This window comes from Aedes albopictus, chromosome 3 (genome assembly GCF_035046485.1).
Source record: "Aedes albopictus strain Foshan chromosome 3, AalbF5, whole genome shotgun sequence".
NCBI lineage: Eukaryota > Metazoa > Arthropoda > Insecta > Diptera > Culicidae > Aedes > Aedes albopictus.
Window position 1 is genome coordinate 2,379,975 of NC_085138.1, and position 26,757 is coordinate 2,406,731.

The window sequence follows — 26,757 nt, forward strand, 5'->3', positions numbered from 1 at the left end:
CCTCTTCCGGGATTCCTCCAAGCACTATTTCCAGGATTTCTTCTGGATATCTTTCCAGGATTCCTCCGCAAACTCCATCAGGGATCCTTCGGAAACTTCTTCTGGGCTTCTGTCAGGAATTGGCACTGGAATTTCTTTGGGAACTACTTCGCAAATTCCTCCGAAAATTTCTTCAGGAATTTCCTTGGTAACCTTTTTCGGGATTCCTCTAGGACTTCTTTCGGGGTTCTTCCTGAAACTTCTTTTGAAATTGTTTCAAAAAATGCTTCCGGTATTTCTTTTGGAATTCTTTTCAGGATTCATCTAGAAACCCTTTTTCTGGCTCCCTCCAAGAGTTCATCCTAGAATTCCTGCAAATTCTTCTGTAGTTCCTCCGGAAGTTAATTTTAAAATTATTTCAATTGCTTCTAATGGAAATCTTTGTGGAGTTTTTTAAGGAGTTCCTTCAGGAGTATTTTGAGGAATTTTCCAGCAGTTTTAATTTATGAAATTTCTCATGAAGTTCCTATAGTTTCTTATGGTTTTCCTCCAACAGTTCCTTCCGGCATTACATTGTCCCAGGAATAGGGTCTTGAGAAAAAAATTGTAGACATTTTAAAAAGACGCTATTAGGAAAATCTCGGATGTAATTCTTGAAGGATTACCGAAACTTTTTGAGAAATCCCGGAATAAATCCCTTGAAGTCCCAAAAGGAATCTCTGAAGGAACTTCTGAAAGAATCAAAGGTTTGTCCGAAGAAGTTAAAGTCTTTATGGTTGTTGATACACTGCAGTTTTCTTGAAGTTCAGTGAACTTTGTTTTGTATTTCGTGTGTAGTATCTGGAACACTCATGAGACGCTGTTCTCAATATATTCTAATACAGTTTTTATTGTCTATCCGGTTGGAATCAAGACCGACATTCAATCAAAAATTGCCATTTTCTTGGTCCACAAGTGTCGCAACTGTTTCGCATCTAGTGCGCTGTGTTGCTGACAACAACGGGAAGGATGCGCATTACATTTGACATGATTAAAAAACGTCGCGAGTTGGGTCGCGTCGCGACTTGATTGTGCGAAGTCCGGTTTGGTGGCGGCCCGACAATATATCCAGCTGTTAACGATTGCCATATTATAACGGGGGTGATTTAATTCTGACGTTTAATTTCAGATTTAATAGCTTGGCCTACTGGGGTAGGCTATACAATTTTCAAATGTTCATTTGACTGTTAAAAATGTTCACATTTGTTTTGAAACGGTTAGAACCTGTATTTTGCTACTTGAAATTTGTGTTTTATTTTAGGTACCTGTAGGGTTTTGCCTTGGGGTGGTCTGGGGTATTCTGGAGGATTTCCGGGGGGTTTTGCCGGGAGTTCCGGGAGAGAAGATTCTACGCACTAAAACACTTACTAAACACCTTTTTCAACACCACGCTCACGCACAGTCCGTCCGTGTCGATGGTCACACAACTTCTGTCTCAACTCCTTACTCGACCGAACGCCGACCGCAGTCGGCAGCCGTCGTCGTCGTCGTCGCTCGTGCAGTTTGCCAAGATCAATAAATGCACAAGATTGTTACAGTTTATCTTCAGACTCTACATCCCACCTCTTCTTTATTTTTACAAAATGAATGAATGACATCAGTACGTTACATAGTCCTTAAGCAACTTCGATTCCTTTCTTACTCTCTTAGAAGTCCTAGCTACCTCTGATGGAACATCTCCTGGTTCTTCAAATTGATCCATAGCCCTTTCAACTTGTTCATTGGGCTGAACATATATTTCAGGACTTTGACCTACCCTCTCGTTTATTGGAGCTGATATCGTTTTCAGATGAGCAGCACTCCGCCTATACTCTTTGCCTGAATCAGTCGAACGAATCACTACTTCCGTACCCTTCTTCTGAACTACCTTGAATTCTTCCGGACCAAAGTCTGAGCTTAGTTTATTGTCCTTTCTCATCCGTTTAGCTAGTACATGCTCACCCACTTTAATAGAACTTGGTCTGGCTCTTCGTTTGCTATCCGCATACACCCTTCCCTTTTCTTTTTCCAATTTGTCCCTATCCCTAACTCCTTCGGTGTCGATCGTTGTTGCTGGAACATAAGGTAATTTTGTTCGCAAATTGCGGCCAAACATCAGATCTGCAGGAGTTTTCCCGGTTGTCGTGTGGTTAGATGAGTGGTACATCATCAGATACCTGCGTAGCTCTTGTTTCCAGTCCTGGTCAAGCTCTTGGGCTATACGTAAGCGCTTCAGAATCGATCGATTTTGCCGCTCCACCTCTCCATTCATCTGTGGCCAGTAAGGTATAGTTCTCTCCAGGTGGATACCAAACTCATCGCAAAAATCTCGAAACTCTTCCGAAGCAAACTGTGGTCCGTTGTCAGCTCGAAGGATATCAGGTACTCCATAACGTGAAAATATCGTCAGTAGCTCTCTGATGGTAGATGATGCGGATATTTCCAGCATTTCAACCACTTCCAGATATCTGCTGTAGTAGTCCACACAAACCAGCAAATTTTCCCCGTTTGGTAGCGGACCAAGAAAGTCCACAGCAATTTGTTCCCATACTCTTGATGGGAGCTCCTTCCTCGTCATCGGTTCTGGAACATTTGGTGCTGAGACTAATGAACATCCTCGACATGCCTTCACGAATCTCTCAACATCCTGATCTATTTTTGGCCACCAAACATTCCCTCGTAGGCTCGCTTTCATGATCCTAATACCCGGGTGGCCTTCGTGGCCCAGCCTTAAGACTCTTTCACGTAGAATTTTGGGAACCACTATCTTATCGCCCCGTAATAGCACATCGCTCACCATACACAGCTCTGACGAAATAACTCTATACGCCAACGGTAGATCGTCGAGAGTACCTGATTTTAACGCATCGCTAACCTCCAAAATCTCAGGATCATCACGACTTTTGTTCTCTATCTCCTCCCATTTGAGGGCAACCATCTTTGCAGCGGCTGTGACAACCTCGTATACTACCATCTCCTCTGTTTCATCAAACGGCGTTGGAACAAATGTTGACAGGCGAGATAGAACATCGGCAATGTTGGTTTGTCCTGAGATATGCACGATCTTGTATTGAAAGCTCTGGAGTCGGAGTACCCAACGTTCGATGCGTGCACATGGACGAGACACAGGAGTAAAGAGAAAAATCAACGCTTTGCAATCAGTCAATAGGTTAAATTCCTTGCCAATTAAATAGACCTGGAATCTTTCTACACTCCAAACAAGTGCTAGTGCTTCCTTCTCGGTCTGACAGTACCTTCTCTCAGTGTCCGTCAGTGACTTGGAAGCATAGCAGATGACACGCGAATTCCCATTTGTATCAGTTTGGATGAGTACTCCGCCTAAAGCATATGGGCTTGCATCGGCAATGACAGATGTTCTATCTTCATGCTTGTAGAAACCTAACCTTTGCGCATTCACCAAGCTTTGCTTTACCGCACGAAATGCAGATTCTTCTTTTTCGCCCCACTGAAACTTCACATCTTTCTGGGTTAGTCGGCGAAGAGGTTCATCCAGAGAAGCCAAATCTGGGATGAATTTTCCCATATAATTAGCGAGCCCAAGAAAACTTCTGACCTCACTTTCATTCAGTGACTGGCGAAACGACATAATCGCATCTCGTTTCGAATTCGAAGGCAAAATTCCTTGCGGATTGATATTATATCCAAGGAATTCGAAATCCGTTACCCGTATCTTGCACTTTTCCCAATTAAGAATTACGCCTTTTTCTTCAAATCTTTCAAGAACCTAAAATTGTATAACAGGAAATAAGATAGTGGAAACAAAAGAAAATAATTAGTTCAACAATTCAGTTTATTTCTTCAAACCATCAGATTTATACCTTCTTCAATCTCAAATCGTGTTCTTCAACACTGCTCCCTTCTACGCCGACATCGTCTAAATACCAGTATGTGCCCTCGCAGTCGGCCAGAATTTCGTCCATCTTTCGTTGAAATATTTCTGGGGCCGACACGAGGCCAAACGGCAGCCGTGTGAAACGGTAAAGCCCACGATGTGTGATGAATGTCACGATGTCTCTCGATTCCTCTTCTAGTTCCAGTAGGAAGAATGCATCTTTGATGTCAAGGACGCTCCAAACCTTTCCTCTTCCGATTTTCGCCAGCACGTCGTCGATAATAGGCATAGGGTGCCTCTCCCGAATCACAGCTTGGTTGACTCGGCGTAAGTCAACACAAAGTCGAATAGTACCGTTCGTCTTGTTGGCAACCACCAACGGCGATACCCACGTAGCCGGACCTTGTTTCGGTTCGATGATTTCTCTGCGTAGCAGTTCATCCAGCTTTTCATTAACTGCTGCTTCCAAAGGAATTGGGATTCGCCGTAACGGTTGGAACACTGGAGTGATCTTTGGGTCCATAGAAATTCGGACTTTCATCCCGGTTATCTTGGAGAACGGAGAATCATTTCCTTCCTCGTTTGACACTTGGTTTGTCTCCAAACCAATCTTCAGGATTCCTAACTGCTTCGAAGACGTATCGCCCAATAAATTCCGCTGCCCGTTTTGCACCACCATGAATTCCGCTTCCACAGATCGCTTTCCGATTTCGATGACTGCTTGAAAAGTCCCCAGAATAGTCAGTGGCTTGCTTGATGCGTACGCTTTCAGAACCTTGCAGCTACCCTTCTCGCATTTCGATACGACGATCTGCTGCGCCTTCAGTTTCTCCCATGTATCCGATGTGATCAAATTGACATCGGATCCAGAATCAATGAATACCTCAGTCTTCACTCCGCCGATAGTACAGGCGAAAACATTCGTATCACTTCCGGTATAGAAAGTGTAGTACACTTTTCGTTCGGCTGCAGTGCGATAAGGCATCGATTGAGATGCTGGTTGGGGCTCGGGTTGCAAATCCTGATGCAGAGTTTCAGAAGCATGATCGGCAATATCTTCAACAATTTGCACTTTCTTTGGGGGCGCCGGGTGTCGAAATTCAGAAGGATGCTTGCGGCAGACATTTTCAAAATGTCCGGGTTTCTTGCACCGCCGGCAGATCTGATCTTTCGCGGGGCACATAGGAGATTTTGACATGTGCCCCTGTCGACCGCAGGCGAAACAAATCCTTGAACCATTGTAGGTCGATGAAACGGATGGAAACCGGTTGATGACCTTTTCTTCCTTACGCTCTTTTCTCGTTTTCACGGAGCTCTGCACCTTGCAAACTTCTGCTGATTCAATGCCCCTTTTCTCGATCTTTAGTTCCTGTTCTTGTACGCGAACGCTCTCTATTGACTCTCCCAGTGCCTCGATCAACGACTGATCTTTCTCGAGAATTTTTTCGTCGCAGCTCATTGGAGTTACAGCCCTCAACTATTACATCAACCAACATAATTTCTTCCATGACGTTCTTCACCTCCTGGGAATATTTCTCCAGCCCGCAGTCCTTCAATTGCTGGCGCAAACGTAGGACGTAATGTGAAAAACGTTCGTTCGGCCCCTGCTTCATGCTTCGTAGCCGGTGTCGTTCGAGGACATCCTGCTTGCGCGGTTTGAAGTATGCATCCAAACGTTCCACTGCGACATCATACCAACGCTTTTCTAACAACACCAGCGGAAAATCTTCAGTACCCTCCAGCGTATTAAAAACCCGTTGCAGCTGTGGCCCACCCAGATGCAACATCTTGGAACGCCTCATTTTCTGATCATGAACTTGGCTTGCTTCAAAATAATACTCCAATGAGCTCTTCCACTCCTGCCACTCTTTGGCAAGTTTACCGCTTTCGATTTGTTCACATCTGAACATCGGAATCGGTCGGCTTTCTTCCATCTAGAAAAAGATAAAAGAAAACGCGAAAATCACATTATCCTTGAGATCCAAACTCTGACAATCAGAAATTTATAGATCTCATAATTAAACATACTTTATTAACACATTTCAAAATCCAACGATTTGAAATTCGCATCTTCAAGTTTATTTATTTATTTCAATGTTTCTCAAATATAATTCCGGTTTAAACTTCCTTTTCTAGGCTTCCGATCGAACTGGGAACCCTTCCACAGTTTACTTCCTACTATGCCCCCTGACACTAGCAACCCCAATCGAGCACCCTGCTCCGATTGACTTCCCATATTCATCAATCCAAACAAATAGAACTGGAAACCCTTCCACAGTTCACTTCCTACTAGGCCCCCTGACACTAGCAACCCCAATCGAGCACCCTGCTCCGATTGACTTCTCATATTCATCAATCTAAACAGATAAAACTGGGAACCCTTCCACAGTTCACTTCCTACTAGGCCCCCTGACACTAACAATCCCAATCGAGCACCCTGCTCCGATTGACTCCTCATTTCATCAATTTAGATAGATCGAACTGGGAACCCTTCCACAGCTCACTTCCTACTAGGCCCCCCTGGCACTAGCTTTGTTTACCGGGCACCCTACCACGGCATACACCTTCTAGACACAACATACTAAAGACTTTAGCTGGGCACCCTACCACAGCTATCGACTATATTTACTAGCATTTTCATTTACCGAGTATAGTTCACAATGGCACCAACCTAACCTACAATCATGCACCCACTTTCAATTACTTCTCATCCGAAAATTCTCCGCACATCTCATTGAGCTCCAACATGCACAGCCAACAAATTCAAGGACAATCAGTTTGTACAGAAAATTTAATTTTGTGTGTGCACTATCACTGCAAAAGCAAGTGCTCATTAATCACTGTATCAGATTACGGTAAAATTAAAATCAAATTAAAGCATTCGCCGATCGAAGAGCATTTTTCATTTTCACAATTCTGAACTTTCTTCAAAATGGCCGACTTGCAATATGAACCGGCTCGAAAATATGACGCAATCACTGCACGAGGTAAATCAGCCATCTTTGATTTTCCAAGCAAAAATTTCATCATTTTCTCATCATCAAAACTAACGATAAACACTTCAAAATTACAAATAAATACCTTTTCTCTCGTCGCCAAATGTAGGGTTTTGCCTTGGGGTGGTCTGGGGTATTCTGGAGGATTTCCGGGGGGTTTTGCCGGGAGTTCCGGGAGAGAAGATGCTACGCACTAAAACACTTACTAAACACCTTTTTCAACACCACGCTCACGCACAGTCCGTCCGTGTCGATGGTCACACAACTTCTGTCTCAACTCCTTACTCGACCGAACGCCGACCGCAGTCGGCAGCCGTCGTCGTCGTCGTCGTTCGTGCAGTTTGCCAAGATCAATAAATGCACAAGATTGTTACAGTTTATCTTCAGACTCTACAGTACCTGAATACCTTTTCATCGATTCTAATTATGCCATTCTTCATTGCACGAAGACAATTTTCGACAGATATCAGGTTACTTTGACAGATAACGCGTGACCGAAAAAACGACAAAAGCCAAGATCGTATTTGTCTTACTCATGCAGAACTGTGACCAGAGAATTGTCAAATCGTGTAATGAAGAATACATCGAATAACGAAAAAGGACCCCATTTCTTAGCCATATCAAGAATATAAAATGTCATTTTTTTTATTTCGTTGTTATCTTGATTGTCCCTTTTACGGCAAGAAAATTATTGACATTCCATTGTCAATAGTACATAGTGAACCTCCAAAATTCCCCTGAAATATTAAGAATTAAATTTGTCAACTAATAATATTTAAATACAGAAGCATGATGGCTGTTCACCAATCCATCAATGCTTGTTTAAAGTTTAAAAACTTAAAAATACAGTAAAGCAACTTAATCAAAACAAATACATAACTGCACAGCGCCGTAGAATAAAATACAATCGTGGCTTACTGCGATGAGCGTGGCGGCTTTCGACGGAAGGACGCAAGAAAGACGACAATCAATCGACCCTAATTCCATTAGCTCGAGATCAAAGTCAACTGCATCCCGTGGTGAACACACAATCGCCATAAACTATTGATTGCATTGTTCACACCTGATCCACTAAATGTTACCACCGGCCGGTCGTGGCGTTCAAAAGAGACCCTTGAGGATTATCCAATTGAATGAATGCGCACACCGCCGCACCACGTGGTCGGGGCTAGCGAGGGGTGATTGCACAAAATGCACCCCGAATGCTTGCTGTAACGCGACGGTCAATCTCCATCCAGGATTAGCATGCTTTGATCGTATCAAGCGGATCATAGCCTACTGGGTTCGTCGTGATGACGGCGATGACGTGTGGTGTGTAATTTTATCGCGAACAGGATATCTTTACGGCCCGCTGGCGAAAAAATCCTGTTGCTGCGTTCGGCGAGGGGTGTCGCACGATGAAGGCGTACTGACAACTGTCAACATTTTTGCTTTGCGCTGCTTCAAGTTTCTTATCGTAGCTCTAAAAATTCTGAAGGGAGCTAATTGATATTCTAATCTGAAGTGTAGGTTTTCCGTGCGGCTCTCTTGAGCTAATTTTAGACATGAAATTCGCCGGAGGATACATTTTTAGCACTATAAGAGTTTTAAAGAGGGCGACGCTTTTGAAAAGGAGCCATCCAAGTTGAAACTGCTCAACTTGACGACTTGCGGTGACGACAGCAGTGACGCCAGCTTAAGCGTTGTTTAACAAAATTCTAGAACGTCATGAATATCAATCGTGAATATTAATCAGGTGAGATGAAGAAAATTAGCATAATAGATGTCGCGCTGTTTCCGTTTTGTGTCTGACGATTTTTTTTTCGGTTGTGGTGGTAGCTGTTGTTGGTTGAACAGAGGTACCAACATGACGACAGTGCCGCGAGGAGGCGCGTTCTTCCGATGGAAATTTCAATTGTCGCGCGCTGTGTCAATTAGCATACCAAATTAAGCTCAGCCAACCGCATACGATTCGGTGGATGGCGATATTTTTTCGCGCCTCACTCGCCTGGTATTTGTTGATGTACACATTTCGCTCGTACGTAGTAGGCGCTTTTCTCACTGCCGTTTCTGACAGACAGTTCGTCGCATCGTCGCAGCCTACTGTGGCAGAAACGTGAGCCGAAATGACGTACGTGGTTGTGTATGAAAAGGAAGAGCGTATAGTAGACTGCTGTTCACTAACCTGTATCCTTGCTTCGTTTAGTTTAGTTGTTCGCGCTAGTTCCTCTCTACAGTAGATATCGGGGTAGTGGGATTTTGCAAAGGCCGCTTCTAGTTCTGCTAACTGTTCCTGTAATTAGATACAAAGTTCGACAATAAAGAACCGTTAATTGCAGTTTGTCGTTGCATTTAAGGACGAAGGAGGTCGGAATTAACACCTGAGGTGATGAGTAAGGATAAACGTGATATTTATCATCAAACACTAGTCTTTTCTACATCTGAGTATCGGTTAGATATCAGTTAACATAGATCCAATAAGATAGGATAAAATCTCATCAGCAGTGCTGGTGCGCTCCCAAGAAAATGATTTCACTATTGCGCCCAATTTAGAATTATTCTGGGAAAACTACTCCATGCAAAATTATTTTATGATTTTTTCCGTAATTGTCGTGGAAGGGACATTATTGCTGGAATTCATATGCGTTTAACAAAAATTCTTCCTAAAAATTCTCGAAAAAAATAATGCAGTATTACCTCCAAACAGGGATGGGAATACTCACTTGCAAAGAATTACATTCACTTGCTTTTTTCTCAGCTCAGAAGCGTGCAATCAAAAAATGATGTATGGAAGACTTTTGCCTTGTGGTTTTGTCTCAAACTTTGTCGAATAGAGTAGAACGCTCACAAATCCCAAAGTCGTGACAGAGCTGTGAAAGCGACTCTTCACGAGGTGAGTGTAAATTACATTCACCTTGTGGAGAGTTGCCTTCACAGCTCACTCACGAACTTGGTATGCGTGTGCAGTAGGGGTCCTCTATTCGGCAAACTTGTAGACAAAATCACAAGGCGAAAGTCATTGTTTTTGATTGCACGCTTCTGAGCTGAGAAAACTGCAAGTGAGTGTAACTCTTTGCAAGTGAGTGTTCCCATCCTTGCCTCCAAAGACTTCACCACAAATTCCTTTGAATACTCTTTCAGGATATATCAAAAATTTAGATTGTTTCCATCATTTTTATTTTTAAAATTATTTCAGCAAGAATTCCTCTAAAGATTCCTTTTAGTATTTCTTCATTAAATTCCTTAGAATTTCTTCAGAAATTCCTCCAGGGATTCTTTCGGGGATTCACCAAGCAACTTTCCTTGGGACTTGTTTAGGAGTTTCTCATAAATGGTTTAAGCCTCAACTTGAAATTTTTCCTCAGAAATTCCTTCTGAAATTCCACATAGGTTTCTTCAAAAAAAAAAATACATTGGATGTTTTTCAAGAAGTGCTATATAAATTCATGTTTTTCTTCTTTAATGTTTAACATTTCTGAAGGAATTCATTACGAAATATTATCAGAATTTTTCTAGGAAATACAAATTTCTCAAGAACTTCTTCTAGCAATTTCTCCAAACATTTCTTAAAAATATGAAATTGCAGGGCCTTTTTTTTTCACAGATCAGAAGCTGTTCTAGAGTTTTTCTCTATGAATTCGAAAATTAACTTGAATTTCTCCAGAGGTATTGCTCCATTTAATCGATTTTCTTGGGCATTTATTTGGAAACTCCTCTAGAAAATTCTCAAAAGATTCTTCTGACAATTTTAACAGTTTTCTCAATTTCTTTCATTTTATGAATTTTAAAAGAGTTTCTCCAATAGTTCTTTCAGGTATTCTCCAGGCATTAATTTGGATTTATTCAGAACTTTCTTTTGGACTTATTTTAGATTTTTTTTCAAAGATTCTCTCAACAACTCCCGCAGAAATTGCCCTAAAATCTATTTCTTAGCTTCACTTCCTCAAATCCCTTCAAAAATTGCATACGATTTTTTCTGAGATTTCCTTCAGGAGTTCTTACAAGGATTTCTTTAGAAAATCCTCCAGTGATCCCTCACAAACTAATTAAGGGATTTCTTCGACGATTCCACCAGTACCTTTAATTGTGATTTCTGCAGGCATGTTTTAAAAAATTGATTCTGAAATTCTAGAAATTTTTCAAGCACTTTTTCCTTGTAATTACTTGCAGAGTTTCTTTAGACGTTTTTCATTACTTTTTTTTCTATGAATTTAGTGGCTATCTTAAGGAACCCATATATTCACCTGGGTATTATCACTGGAGTTCTCTAAGAGTTGCTTCAAAAAAAAAAACATCATAAATTGCTACAAGATTTTTTAGGAATCTCTTTAAAAAAAATGATTAGGAGTTGTCAAAGGTATCCCCGAAAGTTTTTAAATAAAATTCATTCAGTAGGATTCATCCAGTAATGTTTATGTAATTTCTTGAAGAACTTTCGTTAAAACGCTAGAGGAACATCTTGGCCAAAAGTCCATGGAAGAACTGTTGAAGAAATCCCTTGCCAGAGTTCCCGAATGAATGCTTAAAATTCGAAAAAAGTTTCTGAAGATGTAAATATTTCTTCAAGGAAATCTTTCTTTTTTTCCTGAAGGAGTTAATGAAAAAATTTTAGTAGGGAAATACCTGGAGAAACTTCCCGGGAAATGGATAATATAATTCATTGAAGATTTTATGAAAGTATTCCTGGAGAAATCAGTGAACGAATTCTTGAAAAAAATTCTCGTGAAACGCATACTTAAGCGTCTGCAAAGACAACAAAAACTCTTGAGATATTTCTGATAAAATTTTCATAGAAATTTATAGAAAATATTTCTGAATAAATTTCTTATAGATTCCATGAAGAAGTTATTTAAGTTATCCCAAGAAGATATTCCGGATAAATTCCTGTGATAATATAGGGAAGAATATCTGGTGGAATTCTTAAGGAATCTTAGAATGAACTCCTGCAGAAATTTCTGGAGGAATTCCTGAAGAAATTTCTTAATACTTTAATGAGAGAATTTGCAATGGAATCCCTAGAGCATGCTGAACAAATCTCTGCTGGTCTTCCTGAAGAAATACCTAAACGAGTTTCTTAAAGAATATCTGGACAATTTTCTAAAGAAACCATTGGAAGAATTCATGAAAGAGTCTTTGAAAAAGTTTCTATAGGAATTCACGTAGAAAATTCTAAAGTCATCCCTGGAGAATTTTCTGATGATTTTTTTTAAAAGAATCCTTTTAAAAATGTTGAAGACAATTACTGTAAGTTTCAGAAAGAAATCTTCCTTAATGAAATCTTGAAAAAAATCTGATGGAATTCATGTGGGAATATTTGATGGAAGCGCTGGAGAAATTCATTAAGGAAACCCTGGAAAAAATTCTGAAAGAAGCCTTTGTAGATTTTAAGAAAGAATTCCACGAATAATTTTAAAAGGAATCCATGGATTAATTTTCGAAGAAACCCATAAAAGTTTACCTTGGATTTGCAATCGTTGAACAAATTTATGTAGTAAACTTATTTTGAATTTTCTAAAGATTCTCCATGAAAGTTTCTAAAAGAATTTCTTGAAGATTTTCTAAAGAAATATTTGTAACAATTTCTGAAGGTGTCTGTGGAAGATTTCTAAAGTTATCCTTGGAGAAATTTGTGGAGGAATTTTTGATTTTCTTAAAAAGTCGCTGAATACATTTCCATGGGTGATTTCCTGAAAAAAATCTCGTACATTTTTTTTGCAAAAAGCTGTTGATGAATGCTCACCCTTTTTTCGCCATTAGAGTTAATTTTGACTCAAAACGTACACGATGCCAGCAAGCTGTTCCCAACGTGAAGCAATAGGAAGGTTAAGGAAACCTTCTCTACAGTAATTTTTGGATACATTTCTGAGTGTTGCTCTAACGAAAATTTTGAAAGAAATCTTAGACTCTCTGAAAAAAAAACAATCCTGGAGGATTTTCTGAAGAAATCTATGGAGCAATATCGGGAGTAGCGTGGCTCAAAATACCACATGTCAAAAAGTTCGATGGGCCCCCTTCTCATTTCGTTCTATATGACGCCACGATGCTCTGGTCAAATTTTCAGCTAGATCCGTTAACATTAGGGCGGTGCTAAACTTGTTTGAAGTTTGTATGGGAGTTTATATGGGAAAACATCGTTTTTAGCATTTTTCTCATGAGGGGCCCTATTTTTACTTAAAACACATAACCGATTGTGTTGAACTATAGTCTCACATGTGCTGAAAAACTTTGTCGAAGACCGCAAAGTCATCCGAAGCTTGTAGGAAAAGATATTACACGCAGACCATCTGGTGGTGCTTAACATTTAACATGTAAAGGAATAACAATAGCAATAAAATCTTATTGAATGTGCCCGTATTGTCTAGGCTATAGCTTTTTTCGCAAGTGTCTGATCACGTAGCGGTCTTCGACAAAGTTTTTCGGCATATCCCAGGCTATATTTCTATAGGATCGATTACGTGTTTTAGAGGAAATTGGAACCCCTTAGAAGAAAACTGCAAAAAACGATGTTTTCCCATATAAACTCCCATACAAACTTCAAACAAGTTTAGCACCGCCCTAATGTTAACGGATCTAGCTGAAAATTTGACCAGAGCATCGTGGCGTCATATAGAACGAAATGAGAAGGGGGCCCATCGAACTTTTTGACATGTGGTTTTGCCATACAAGCTTGAGCCACCCTAATCGGGAGTAATCCAAGGATGTTTTTTTAAGCTCCCCAATTAATTTCTAAGGAAATTTTTAACTGTGGAGAAAACTCTAAGAGTTTTCTAAAGGAATCAATAGAATAATAGATCATGAAAAACAATAAAATGGCCGCTATGAATTAAACAGATAGTGCCACCGTTGCGTTGTGTGTTTGACATAACCCCTCTGCTGTATCCTTGCTAAAGGCCGTATACGATGGCGCCTGTTTTTTGATATGCTGAACATCATCAAAGTAGGTTGATCGATTCCTGAAGGATTTCTAAAAACATTTCCAAAGTCATTGCCGGCAGATTTTTTTTATTTTTTATTTATTATTCATGAGATTTTCAGCTCGAGATGGGTACATTTCAATTGCTGAATTTCCTAAAAATCCCCTTGAAGATTTTGTGGAGAAATCGAAGAAGGAATTTGAAAGAAATACCTAGAGGATTTTTGGATGAATTTCTGAAAATAAAATGGTTTTAAATTAAATCCTTCGATAATTTTCTGGAGGAATCTCTCAATGAATTTGTGAAGAAATCACTAAAGGATTTTCGAAGAAATTCATGGAATAATTTCTAAAGCAATCCATGCATAGCTTTCTAAAATAATATTCTGATAACTTTCGTAGAAATAACGAGTGAAATATCTAAATTAATCCCTGTAAGAATTTAAAGAAACATTTTCGAATGACTCTTCGATAGATTTTTTAGTGAGCTTATTGAGAAGCATTTGTTACATTTGAAAAGATTTCTGAAAGAAACCATGTAAGAAATCCCCATATCACAGAGCTTTGTTATTGCTCGTATGAGCACAAAAAAGGGTAAAACTCACAAGGATAACTTAGCCACAAAAAATCGTAGACTGTTTCTTATATTTCCATCACGTCTGAAGACTGAAAAATTATAATATTCACTCTATGTTTGGAGGATAAAGATATACATATTAGTAAACTGATATAGGTTAATTTATTATATTCAGGAGGGCGGAATAAGAATTTCCTAGTCTTCCAAATTCGGGAAGCACCATATTTAAAAAAAAACGAAAAATCACATAAGCAATCACTGTGGCGCTGTCCATAAACTACGTAGACAATTTTTTGGCCATCTCAGACTTCCCTCCCCCTCGTAGACTTTTGTCCATGCAAAATTTTCGAAATTTGTGTGGACTATGATGCGTAGACTTTGGCCAGACTCCCCCCCCCACACCGTTCTAAGAGTTGAAACAATTATCCACATCTGCCGGCTTACAAAAAAGTGGTAAGATAGACAGAGATGAACGTTCTACTTACAATAGATTAAACATCAGAGGTTGGACTGAAGTATGACAATTTCATTCAAAAAAAAAAAAACCTGCTGTATGATAAAAAAACGAAAGCGGAAATGGAATGAATAAAGAAAACAAAACAAAAAATACGATTGGGAATTTCAGGCAAGGAACCGCGCAAGAAATAAGGAACCGTCCCTTCATTCCGGATCCCAGTACGCAGCTGAAATGAAACGTCAAATCAAATGGGGCTTACGGCTTTTTACGGCATCATCAGCTTCGGTAGCCATTTTGGATATGTGGCTCAAAATTTCAAAGTGATAATTCTCTGCCACCAAAGCAAATATTCGTATGGAAAAGTATCATCCTATTAGCTCACTCGCAGTGATTGCGATGATACTTTTTCTGCTGCGTTGCCGCATAGTTTTTTATCACTTCAAAAACGCGAGGCAAACAATCATTAAAAAGCAAAACATCAATGATTTGTTTGAAAGCTTAGTGATGCATCATGACACTTTAATGTGTTAAATTTCTTGACCATTGTGGTCACGGAAAAATAGCACTGAACGAAAATTACTTGAGCGATTCCGTTTGAAGTTCATACCTCGCATAAAGTATAAATATAGATTTTTCCAACGAAGAGTACATTGTAACATGAATAGAAATGTGGAGCGGACCTGGTGTGATGGTTAGAACACTTGACTATCACGCCGAGGACCTGGGATCGACAAACTCGCAAAATGTGAGTTTTTCCTTCGGAAGGGAAGTAAAGCGTGGGTCCCGAGATGAACTAGCCTAGGGCTAAAAATCTCGTTAATACAGTTAAAAAAAATGAATAGAAATAAATATCGGATGAATCAGGGAAGCAGTATAGAAACAATGCAAGTTAGGTACCTCAAACTAGCAACATGGGCAAATTAGAGCAACAGTATGAAGAAGTTTGTGAAATACCGTCGTGCGGGGTTACTTTGGACACTTTTGAATTTGGATTTTTTGAATTTAAAATATGGTTCAAATTTGTTGTTGTTGACGCGACAGATGTAGTTGGTTACCCTAAATGTGCGCAATCATTGTCACACTCTTAACAATGAACAATAGTACACAATAGACTCTGATTAGAGAAGGTAGAGTAAACATCGCTCGTTAATTAAAACAAATAAATAGGTTTGAAACCAAACGCGGATAAAAGCACCGATAATTGTAAGTTGGGATAAAATTGCATCAATGAATATTTAATTAATAAAGTTGCTTGCAGTTCAAGCTGATTAGCACAAATGTCCCAAATGGAGGATAACGTGCCTCTGGTGCCAGCCTTCTGATGCATTGTTTTTACAGTCCATAAATTTCAAAGGGTTGATCAATTCATCCAAGATGTACCACCGTAGCATATACAATCGAATATTCGTATCGTTATACACTGTAAAAGACCTTTTCTCCTAAATAAAGGATTGATGGTCCCTTTTTTAAGGCTATCTATATTACAATATCACGCTGCTCATAAAACCAAAGATAGCACAGAACCATCTAAAAACGCATATATTTATTGGAATCGTGTACGATATAGTATGCTACAGTATTGGTACAATGTGGTTTTCTAAATAACCCTGGCATTTTAAATGCAGTTTTGTTATAATTAAGAATGTCCAAAGTAGCCCCCATCCAGTTCTATATGAGATGTGTCCGATTGGTGTATGAACAACTTTTTTGTTTATTGATGGATTTGGCTCAAATTTTGCATACATCCTACATACATACTCACGATCATTGTGTGTAAAAATTGTGGAAATCCATTCACTACTCTGTGAATTATAATGTAAAAAAGTTGAGAAACCTTGAAAAAGTGTAAAAAGAAGCCTCGCATGACGCTACAGGTAGACTTGTTTACAAATCGCTGAGAAAAATGACCAACCCTACAACCGTAGATAGATTGTACTGAAAATAAAAGACAATTTGACATTTGTAACGAAGCGTTTTACAATAAATACTTAATTTCACACTTATAGAAAAAAAGCAAAAGTAGGATTGTAGGAAATTAAAAATAATGAGTGGATGATTTGCTTCGGGGTTCCCAAATATGTGCTCGGGACAACGGGAAGAAACCACGTATGTGGCAACCCTAATCCCACCTAATGCATCTGACAGGAGCCAATATCTATCGTGTATCCAAAATGGAATCCTATGTGGATACACAAATGTTTACATACAAGATGTTGGATTCTCAAAGATAGCGGCCTCGCACCTTGGTGGAAGAAACGGTCATAGTAGTCGGGAACACTCTAGGAAGAGAGAATTGGCTGAGACGTGGTAATATAAAGACGATGTTTCAGAGCGCAAGTAATTGGAGAATTAGGATTCGAGCTAGACCCTATGCCTACACCGTGTCCAATATGTTCTCATACAAAATACAAATTTATAAAATATCATTTTATTTCACATATGTGATTCATATTTTTAAAATAAATACATGTATTGAAAGGCCACAAAATACTGATTAAATCAAGCATACACTCAGAATATTCTTTCGTTAAATCTCAACGAATATGCTTCGTAAAACCAGTTTTCGTAAATTGGAAGCAATTTGCGTAAAATGTACGGTCCATTTGTACCACCATGCTGAAACAGTACAAATGGAGTTGTATCATGTACGAAATCACGAATCCGACAGACGCTAAACTTGCTCATTCGTAGATTTTAGCTACCGCTTTGTAGAATGCAACAAAATAAACAAATGTCAAACATTTTTTACTAACCATGCGTAAAAAGAAAATTTCGCTTCGTAGAATGCAACAAAGCTTTGCAGTCATCACTGACGATTGATTGGATCGCAGAGAAAACAAAGCAACATGTTTTAATGAGCATATGACGGTGCGTGTGCGAGAAGAGGAAAGGAAACATGCTCTCGGTTGAAAAATAAAAGTTATTTATGAACAGAACCAAAGTGGAAAGCGTTCTGGTTGTTTTCGGACGGCTTCAACAAGCGTCCACAGATGGGTGGCTAGCACTGGTAGGTATAAACCAGAAGATACGTGATTCGAAGCCTGTGATGTCTAAGTGGATGAACGTGTGGTATTTTTTAAAGCATGTTTTATGTTATTCCGACAAAAAAAGAGACAGAAAAACTTGTCGGAGCGATTTTATACGAAACGAACTCACGCATATTACGAAGCTTTTCGTTGCAGAAAACAACGAATGGCATTTGTAAACATGACGACCGATTTCGTACAATGAAACAAAATGTATTTTCAGTGTACGGTTTAGAATAACTTTATTTTCTATTTGTTTTTATAAGCCTAGCAATATACTTCCGTTTTCTGAAATACGCCCAAGTAACCACGGTGTTGAAGCCTTATTGAATGCAGATATACGATGTATTTAGTGCAATCATTACTATACATGCAAACTTAAGGTTGATTTAAAGTGGAAATGGGCAATTATGTGACTGCTCCAAGATTATACGAGTATAATCTTAATTTGATTCTATAATTGCCCACTTCCACTTTAAATCAACCTTAAGTTTGCATGTAAAGTAATGATTGCACTAAATACACCGTATATTTGCATGCAATAAGGCTTCAGCACCGTGGTTACTTGGGCGTTTTCTCCGTCACGCAAGAAAAATATCAGGAAAGCTTTTCATTCTACGGTAGCGAAATAGAGTCCATAAGGATAAATTTTGAGTTTGTATCCTAAGTTATGTACCAAATGGATATACTAAGGCTCAAACAATACAGTTTTAGTGATGATATGGTAAGAAATGTGCAAGTAAGCTCAACTTGGGCTGATTTTCATGAAAATAACCGTTATATCAAAGATAAACATCATATAACGTAAGTTTTGGACAAAATTCACCACAATAGGAATACAAACATGTTTTATAAATGAGAATGGTGTGAATCAACCAGATAAGACGCATCCGTGCTTCTTTAACACAACATATCTCATTGAAACAGGTAAATGGACATTTTTGTTTTATTTACGTTTTATTTTGTACAAAATAAAACGGCTTCGTACTTTACCAATACAGGATCTCATATTTTTTCTCTTCTGGTCATAGCTGCTACTAGCAATGGGGAGGACAGGAACCTAATTTATTTCAACTTAAAACCATTACTCGTTAAAATACGACGAAATTCCAATCGACCTACGACACATAAGCGATCAACAGAGAAGGATAAAGGACAGTTAGTTCCGAAACATATGCTGTATTTGGTGTATGTTAGTTGGCCTTTTAATAAATAACTTCACTTTGAAAATCCTTATTACAGATGTGAAATGAATTGAATTTGATTTTGTATGAGAACTTATTCGACACGGTGTACATGTATCTTGGTTTTGCAGATGTCGAATTCCGTTTTTATTTTAAACCACTCACCAAGAGAACCTAATGGTGGATTGTACTGAAAAGTGGATGGTTTGGTCTCCACCAGCTGTTGATTAATCGATCAACTTTTCAGTGAAATTCGTCATTTGGTTGTCTAGATTTAAGCTCATGAAAATTATTGAGCTTTGGCTTCCTCACACCATCACCTTAAGTTACGACTACACAGTGACGTTAAAACAAACACACACTCACAAAATAGGCACAAAACATACCTGAGTGAAGGTTGTCCGATGCCGCCTCCGGGCCGGTGTCGGACAGGATGCCGTCGTAGGCGTGTGGCCGGCGTGCTGAGGCAGGGACGAGATACCACTTCCGGGTGACGAGATGCTACCGGACACCGACGAAAGTCCACTGTTTGGTTCGGGTTTTAGTTTTTTAAAAGCACCTTCCGCTGGAATGGATGGGATGATGAAGAAACGAGAAAATTCGACATTAGCACTTATCGCTGGGCTGCTGACTGGTGATGATGCTCCTTGTTGGCTGGGTAGGGAAACAGGAAACTTCAAACCCCGAATGTGTAAAAAGTTGAGGAAATGACGAGGGAAGGATATCTTTCATCGGAGGAACAGGACGAGGGATGAAGGGTGCCGGTGGCCTGGTACGAGTCAAGTGCATTTTCAATTTGTTGTCCCAGCGGGTTGTCGCAATTGTCGAGGGGTTGACGAGTGACATACATTAAATAGGTAGAATTTGAAATTTGATGACCCAGTCTGCAGACGGCTTTTGAAACTGTAGCAGAACGACTAATGATGGGTGTACCATATGGACCATAAATAATAAACTCATTGAGCTAGACGATGGTCTTGTTGATTCATCTGGTTTTTATAGCGGTGCACTGAAATGATGAATGCTTTGATGTTATTTTGATAAGATCATAATTGATGCTGCTACTCGCGGAGCAGTAGGCACTGTTCAAAACTTTTAGCACGCAAAACGACTGTGTTACTTTTGATAGATTTATTTTTATTAAAACTAATCACTAAACTATTACATCCCGACTAGATGGACATTAAAAATTTATAACAGGCTGTGTTATTTTGTTACAGCAATTTTTTATAACAAAAGTTGTTATAAAACATGTACCGTAGACTGGCCCAAATACAAAAATGTCGAGAAATTCCACGGGGCACCCTCTAGAATAGTGCCTTTGGATGAGAAGAACAACCTGTAAAAGATTCAGCTCAATCGGTTAAAAACTGAGCTGGCGCAAATGAGTTGAAGGTTTGTATGGGATGTTCAGTCGAAATATATGGGAAATTGGATGACCTTCAGTCTCTGATACGGCACGCCGGTTTGGCGAGTTCGATTTGGCTCAGAATTGAATGCATGATAGTTGAGACCCTAAGGTACATCTTTGTAGAAGACCATATCATGATAAAACTTAATTTAGTTGCGGTTTCAGCTAACGAATGCAGGGTGAGGACATCTTCCCCCGTTTACTCTCGGTTATTATATACAGCACGTGTTTCTTGGTCGAAGCTTACGCGCTACATTTCGTTTTTTGTACACATGTCTATGTTGCCCTTTACAGGCTTGTACCAATGTGCTGGTACGACTTGACGTACTGGGAAAAACTTGAAAATTAGAAGACACAGAATGTTGATTCATTGGCAAATTGAGAGATGAAATTGTGAAAAAATCGCGTTCTGGTGGGATTCGAATCCACGACTCCGTATTCGCTAGACCGGCGCTTTAACCAACTAAGCCACAGAACAAGTATAGGTATCGGTGTACACTACTTTGCGTTTCATCGGTACAGTTGGTCGTTCGAGTGTCAAAATCCTCTGAAGATCAGGATGACCTATAGGACCCCCTTAACACCATGTAAAACTTTTGGAACGCCTCTAAAACCCTCTTGAAACCACTGGATCGCTCCTTAAACCCCCTGTAACACCCCTGGAGCGTCCTGAAATATCCCTTTGTCCCCATTAATCCTCTGAATTCCTCTGTAACATCCCTGGAACGCCCCTGAAACCCCTTGAAATGCGCGATTATAGGTAAAGTGAACATCTGGCAGCCATGCTAACAGTTCAGCACATACGTAACATTCTTATCAATCTCATCGTACTTGTACATCAATTTAACGGTCAATTTAAAAAGTTTGGCAAACTACTAATCTGTGGCGCTCACATCGTTTTTGTTCGAGTTTGACCACTACCGCCACCTAGTTCATGGTTGGCTAAACTCAGTGAAATAACAATGAAAATGTTATTTTAACCCGTAAACACCCGGGACGATCTACTTTTGGCAGATATGCAATATCTTCTTTGTTTTTAAACATTTTACCCTGTTTTTTTTCTATAGTCAAGGGGAATAGTTGTGCTAACAAATGCATGGTACCTCTCCCTTTTGCTGGTAGCCGAAAATACGTGGCTTTTTTGTATTTTTTTTTATAAATTCTACATGTTTTCACTCAAATTTCATCTTTTCGCTAATCACCAATAGTTTTCCCTGATCCTTGACATTCAATGTATTACTACCCATCATAGTCTGTTGAAGTTTTGATCCCAGAGCTATTCTAAGGCCTCCAAAGTACTCCGAAGTTTGTGTCACAAATCCAACATCCTATACCAAATTTTATACACGATGAATCATCACAGAACATAGTCTGCGGTACTCAGAAAGCCTCAAAGCACTCCTAGAATATTCATGGTACATGAATTGGGTGATATAGGTCATCCAAACTACTCTGGAATTAATTTTCTTAAGATCTACAACATCTACCATCATTTGTGTCCACTCTGTTCATGAAATTTAGTCACGTTGATGTCCATTAGACCTCGCAATGCTACGAGCATTTCGACATTATGGTAGTTGGACATTCCTTGAAATACAAATGGCCTCCAAAACACTTTAAAGTTTGAGTTACGATATCTACATGCTGTATCATGCTTTAATTGTAAAAAAATATTCGTGGGATGTAGTCTATACTGCTGATGGAGCCTCAGTGCACAACTATAATGCTTTTGGTACATTCATGGGATAACTATTTGAATTAGGACCTTCAAGTCCTATAGGCTCTACTCTTGTTTCTGTTCACTCTATTGGCATAATTCTTTCACGATTGTGTCTGTTACACCTCATACTATTGCGAGTATCTCTATGTGTTGTTATTTGGGTGTCCACTGGTATTCAAATAGACCCAATGTATTTTGAAGTATGAGTCGCAATATCTGTAAATCTTATGATATTTTTATTGTAGCGAATATTTGCCGAATATAATTTTCGGAGTGCAATTCTGATAACTTGGCAACATTCACTTGGTGATCTAGGTCACCCAAATTATTCTGAAATTAAGACCTTCGAGCTCCCCATCTCTACTGAATCTCTTTATTTTATAGGTGGCTTCTCCAAAAAAATCTTCAGGAATTCTTCCAAGACTTTCGCCAAGAATTCCTCGAATAATCTTTCCAGGTATTCCTTCAAGTATTCCTGGAAGAATTCTTCCAGGAGTTTTTCATGAAATTCCTCGAAAATTCTTCCAGGATTTCATCCAAGTATTCTACCAGAAATTCCTACAAGATTCCCTCAAGGAATCAAGAATTCCATCAGGAATTTCTCCAAATTTCTCTTTAAAAATTTTGCCAAGAATTCCTAAAAGAATCCCATTAGGTATTCTTCCAACGATTTCTCCAGGAATTCCTCATAGACTTCGGCCAAGAAATTCTGAAAACATTCCTCCAGGAATTTATCCAAGAGTTTCTCCCGGAATTCCTCAAAGAATTTCTCCAGTAATCCGCAGGTAATCGTCCAGAAATTCTTCCAAAAATTACTCCAGAGATTCATCCGAGATTACTTTCAGGCATTTCTCCAGAAATTCCACCAGGAATTCGTGAAGAAATTTTTCAACGAATACCAACAGAAATTACTTCAGGAAATCCTCTAGGAATTCCTCCATGGATTTGTTTGGAAATTTCAAGAGTTCCTACAGAAATTTCTTCATGAATACCTCCAGGATTCTTCAGGAAACCTTTAGTAATTTCACAAGAAAATACTTCTGAGATTATTCGGAGAATTCGTCCGAGAATTCCTTCAGAGATATTCTCAGAAATTCCTCCAGCAGTTCTTAAGGAATTATGGCAAAATTCCTCCCAAAATTACTCAAGGATGTCGGGGCCCGTTGCGCAGAGGTCCACACGTTCGCTTCATAAGCAGATGGTCATGGGTTCGATCCCAGCCCCGGCACTTGAAATTTTTCGTCAGTTGCTCTTTTCCCCGAGAGCAACTGACACCTGACCCTCTTCGGAGCATATAGCTCTAACGGACCCGGAATTTGGATATCGGCGAACCGCAACTCATAATGGACGACCCCCAATCGGACTGGAAAAGGAACAGCAGCCACACATCAGCATCATCGTGCTCATCATTCTACCGTGGACAGGGTAGAAAAGTTGAAGCAGCACAAGGCAACAGTTCGATATAGTTACATTAGAATAGAATACATGTAGGCGCTGTACAAAGTGTAAATGCTGTGTCCAATTGGAATCACTCACGACAAAAAGAGCTGTAAATTAGGTTAAGTGATTAGGAATAAAAAAAAATACTCAAGGAACTCTTTCAGGAATTACTCCAGGAACTCTGTCAGGAATTCCTTGATAAATTCTTCGTGGAATTCCACCAGGAAGTTCTTCAGGAATTCCTCTTATAATATCTTCAGAAATTCCCCCCAAGAATTCCTCCAGGAATCCCACCAATAATTCCTCGAGAAATTTCTCCAAGAATTCATCCAGGACTTCCTCCAAGAATTTAACAAGGGTCCCTCTATGACTTTAACCAAGAATCCCTTTAGGAATTCCTCCACAAATACCTCCAAGAATTCTTTCAAGAAATTCCTTCAAGAATTCATCCAAAAAATCTACCACCAATTCATGAATACCTCCAGGATTCTTCAGGAAACCTTTAGAAATTCTTCAAGAAAAAGCTCCTGGGACAACTTCAGGCATTCCTCCGAAGAACTGCTCCGAGACTTCTACAGAAATTTCTCCAAAAATTCCTCCAGGAATTTTTCCAAGAATTTCTTCAGTTATTCCTAAAAAACTTCTGCTAAGAATTTCTCCAAGAATCCATCCAGAAATCCCTCCAGAAATTCTTTCAGGAATTCTGACAGTAACTCTGTTAAGAATTTCTCCAAACCCAAAAATTTTTCCAATAATCCCTCCAGGAATTTGGGCATTCCTTTATAAATTACTCTAGGAAAACCTCTGGGGATTTTTCAATAAATGCATTCAGGAATTCTTCCAGGAAATCCTCCTCCAACAATCCAGAATTCCCTGCCATGTATTACTTCAGCAATACCTTCAAGACTTCTTTCAAGAATTCCATTAAGATTCTCTCTAGGAATTTCTTCAGGAATTCCTTGAAATTTTTTTTCTGGAATTCCTCCAAGAATTCTACCAGGAATTTGTCCAAGCATTTCTTGAAGAAATTTCTGTATAAAATCCTGCAGGAATTCATGGAGGGAGTACTTTCTGGAAGAATTCATGCAGTGTGAAGGAATTTTAAAAGAACACCCAGTGCTTAAATCTATCATATTTGTTTTGGTAAAACGAAATGTTTTGCATGAATAATAAATTGCAATAATTGCAAAATATTTTGCTTGAATATGAATTGAGGTATAGCTCAAAACTGTGACGTGCTGGAGCAAATCTGATCAGATTCGGATTAAGCGGCCCAAAATCTGTCAAAGACACATAAGTTTGCTCTTGAGACAAAAAATGTTGCGCTGTGTTTTCTGAAGTAATCCAGAACTTCTGGAGGAACGCCGGAAGAAGTTACAGCTGAATTTCCTGGAAGGATCCTAGAAACAACTGCTGGTGTAATCTCAGAATAAAATTATTTAAGTGTTTTGTGTGAAAAACAACAGTAAGGGACCCGTAAAGGAACACCTGAAGATATATTAGTAGGAGGGTCTGGAAGAACTTCAGAAGGAATATTATGAGAAATACCTTAATAAATCCTGGAAGGATCCCAGGACAAATCCCGGGAGGACTAGCCGGAGGAATCTAATGTAGAACCTGTTTATGAATCTCAACAAATTCCTGGAAGAGATCCAGAGGGGACTTCTCAATCCTAAATAATTCTCTAAAAGTAAATAATAAAATAAAGTTCAGTAAATTATAGAGTGACCCGTATCAAACGCTCAAAAGTAAACTATTTCTTGGAAACTCATCTGACTTTTAACTGACGAAGCCACTGACCATAATGATGTTATATCGATGACATCCTATTAGGTGATATGAGCCACCCTTCTATTCTATCATACATTTGGTTGCAAGCGCCACGCCAAAGTGAACATAGACTATGCTTTGGTTAGAATTTCGAGTTCATGGGATTTTTTATGTTATATCTTTGGTACGTTCTGTGGTCCCAGGGATAAATCTTGCACAAATCCGCTTGATTATCTCAATTGTCTTTTGTCGATAGCACAAATTGTAGGGTATGATGAACAAAGATTAGTGACTTTCCCCTTGGGTGTCCTTCCCCTAGCAAACATCGGTGACAGCAACAGGGTGGCCAGACCTACCGATTTCTCGGTAGTCCTACGGACCGCTACCTCATTGAGGAGCGGAGGTTTGGCGGAGCAAGTCGTTTGCATCGCGAAGTCCCGTATCATGTCAACTGATAGTTGGGAACGGATTGTTTCGGTGAGTTACGCGAATTCACACAAATGTCCCAAATGGAGGATAACGTGTCTCTGGAGCCGGCCTTCTGATACATATGCTGGAATTTTCCTAGCATTGATTTATTTTGCTATAATACAGCAAAACTGTTTGTTGAAGTGAAAACAACAATTTCATTCATTTCACTGAAACGTATAATGTTAAACAAAGAAAATGAATGGAAAAGTGCGTTTATTCATTACAATCTGATGGCTGCTGATGGCGGTATTGTCGCGTGGGTTATGCTAAAAAGCAGATCGGTACTATGCCTCGTAAACACTCTGGATTGCCGCCTAGTACTTGCAACAACACATCATGCTCCATTAAACAGTGATGGAGAGAAAAAAAAACAATGCCAGGCTTTTATCCCGAAAATGACACCACCCAATCCACTCGACTACCGTGCACTTTCCGAGATACACTCTGAGTGCTCTCTGCCACATCCTTGCTTACCGCAGTGCACCACCCTAGACCTAACGGAGAAAACAGTAATAAAGAGCTAAAAAGCTTTTGATAACAACTTTATGAATTGACAAACAAACTTTATATGCAGCTTTTATCTCTTTTTTTTATGCGAACGAAAGGACATTGTTCGTTTACATTATTCATCTTCTTTGTAAAAAAATGACACGAAAAAATCAACGAGTAATGGCGGGGGAACATCAATTACTCTTTCCTCCATTTTACATTGAATCTAGAAGGCTTGCAATTGATCCTGGTCATGGTTTGTCCGTCCTGCCTACTATGATGACGACGAGGTTGGTGGCTTCCATCAAGGCCATCTGTGTGCGGCCGGCGCGGCCGTTGACAGTGGAATCCACGTCGCGACGTCACTCACGCTTAATCACGTCCGATCGATTGCTGTCCAAATGACCGCGCCGCCATTATTTGCTGGACGCCAGACAGCACACCGAATTTAGGTTTAGCCTATTACTCTGTATG

The 26,757-nt window shown here is 39.5% G+C and overlaps 1 protein-coding gene across 1 annotated transcript in view; it reads right to left on the reverse strand.

Annotated features, from left to right (window-relative positions):
* The window catches only part of LOC109411232 (homeobox protein unc-42), a 164,419-nt gene that overhangs the window by 81,066 nt on the left and 56,596 nt on the right, over positions 1–26,757 (reverse strand). Inside the window, exons 2-3 of the mRNA XM_019684743.3 lie at positions 19,369–19,547; positions 9,011–9,118 (exon numbers count right to left, since the gene is read on the reverse strand). Of these exons, the coding sequence (XP_019540288.1) occupies positions 9,011–9,118; positions 19,369–19,547 (287 nt within the window). The remainder of the gene's footprint in view (positions 1–9,010; positions 9,119–19,368; positions 19,548–26,757) is intronic.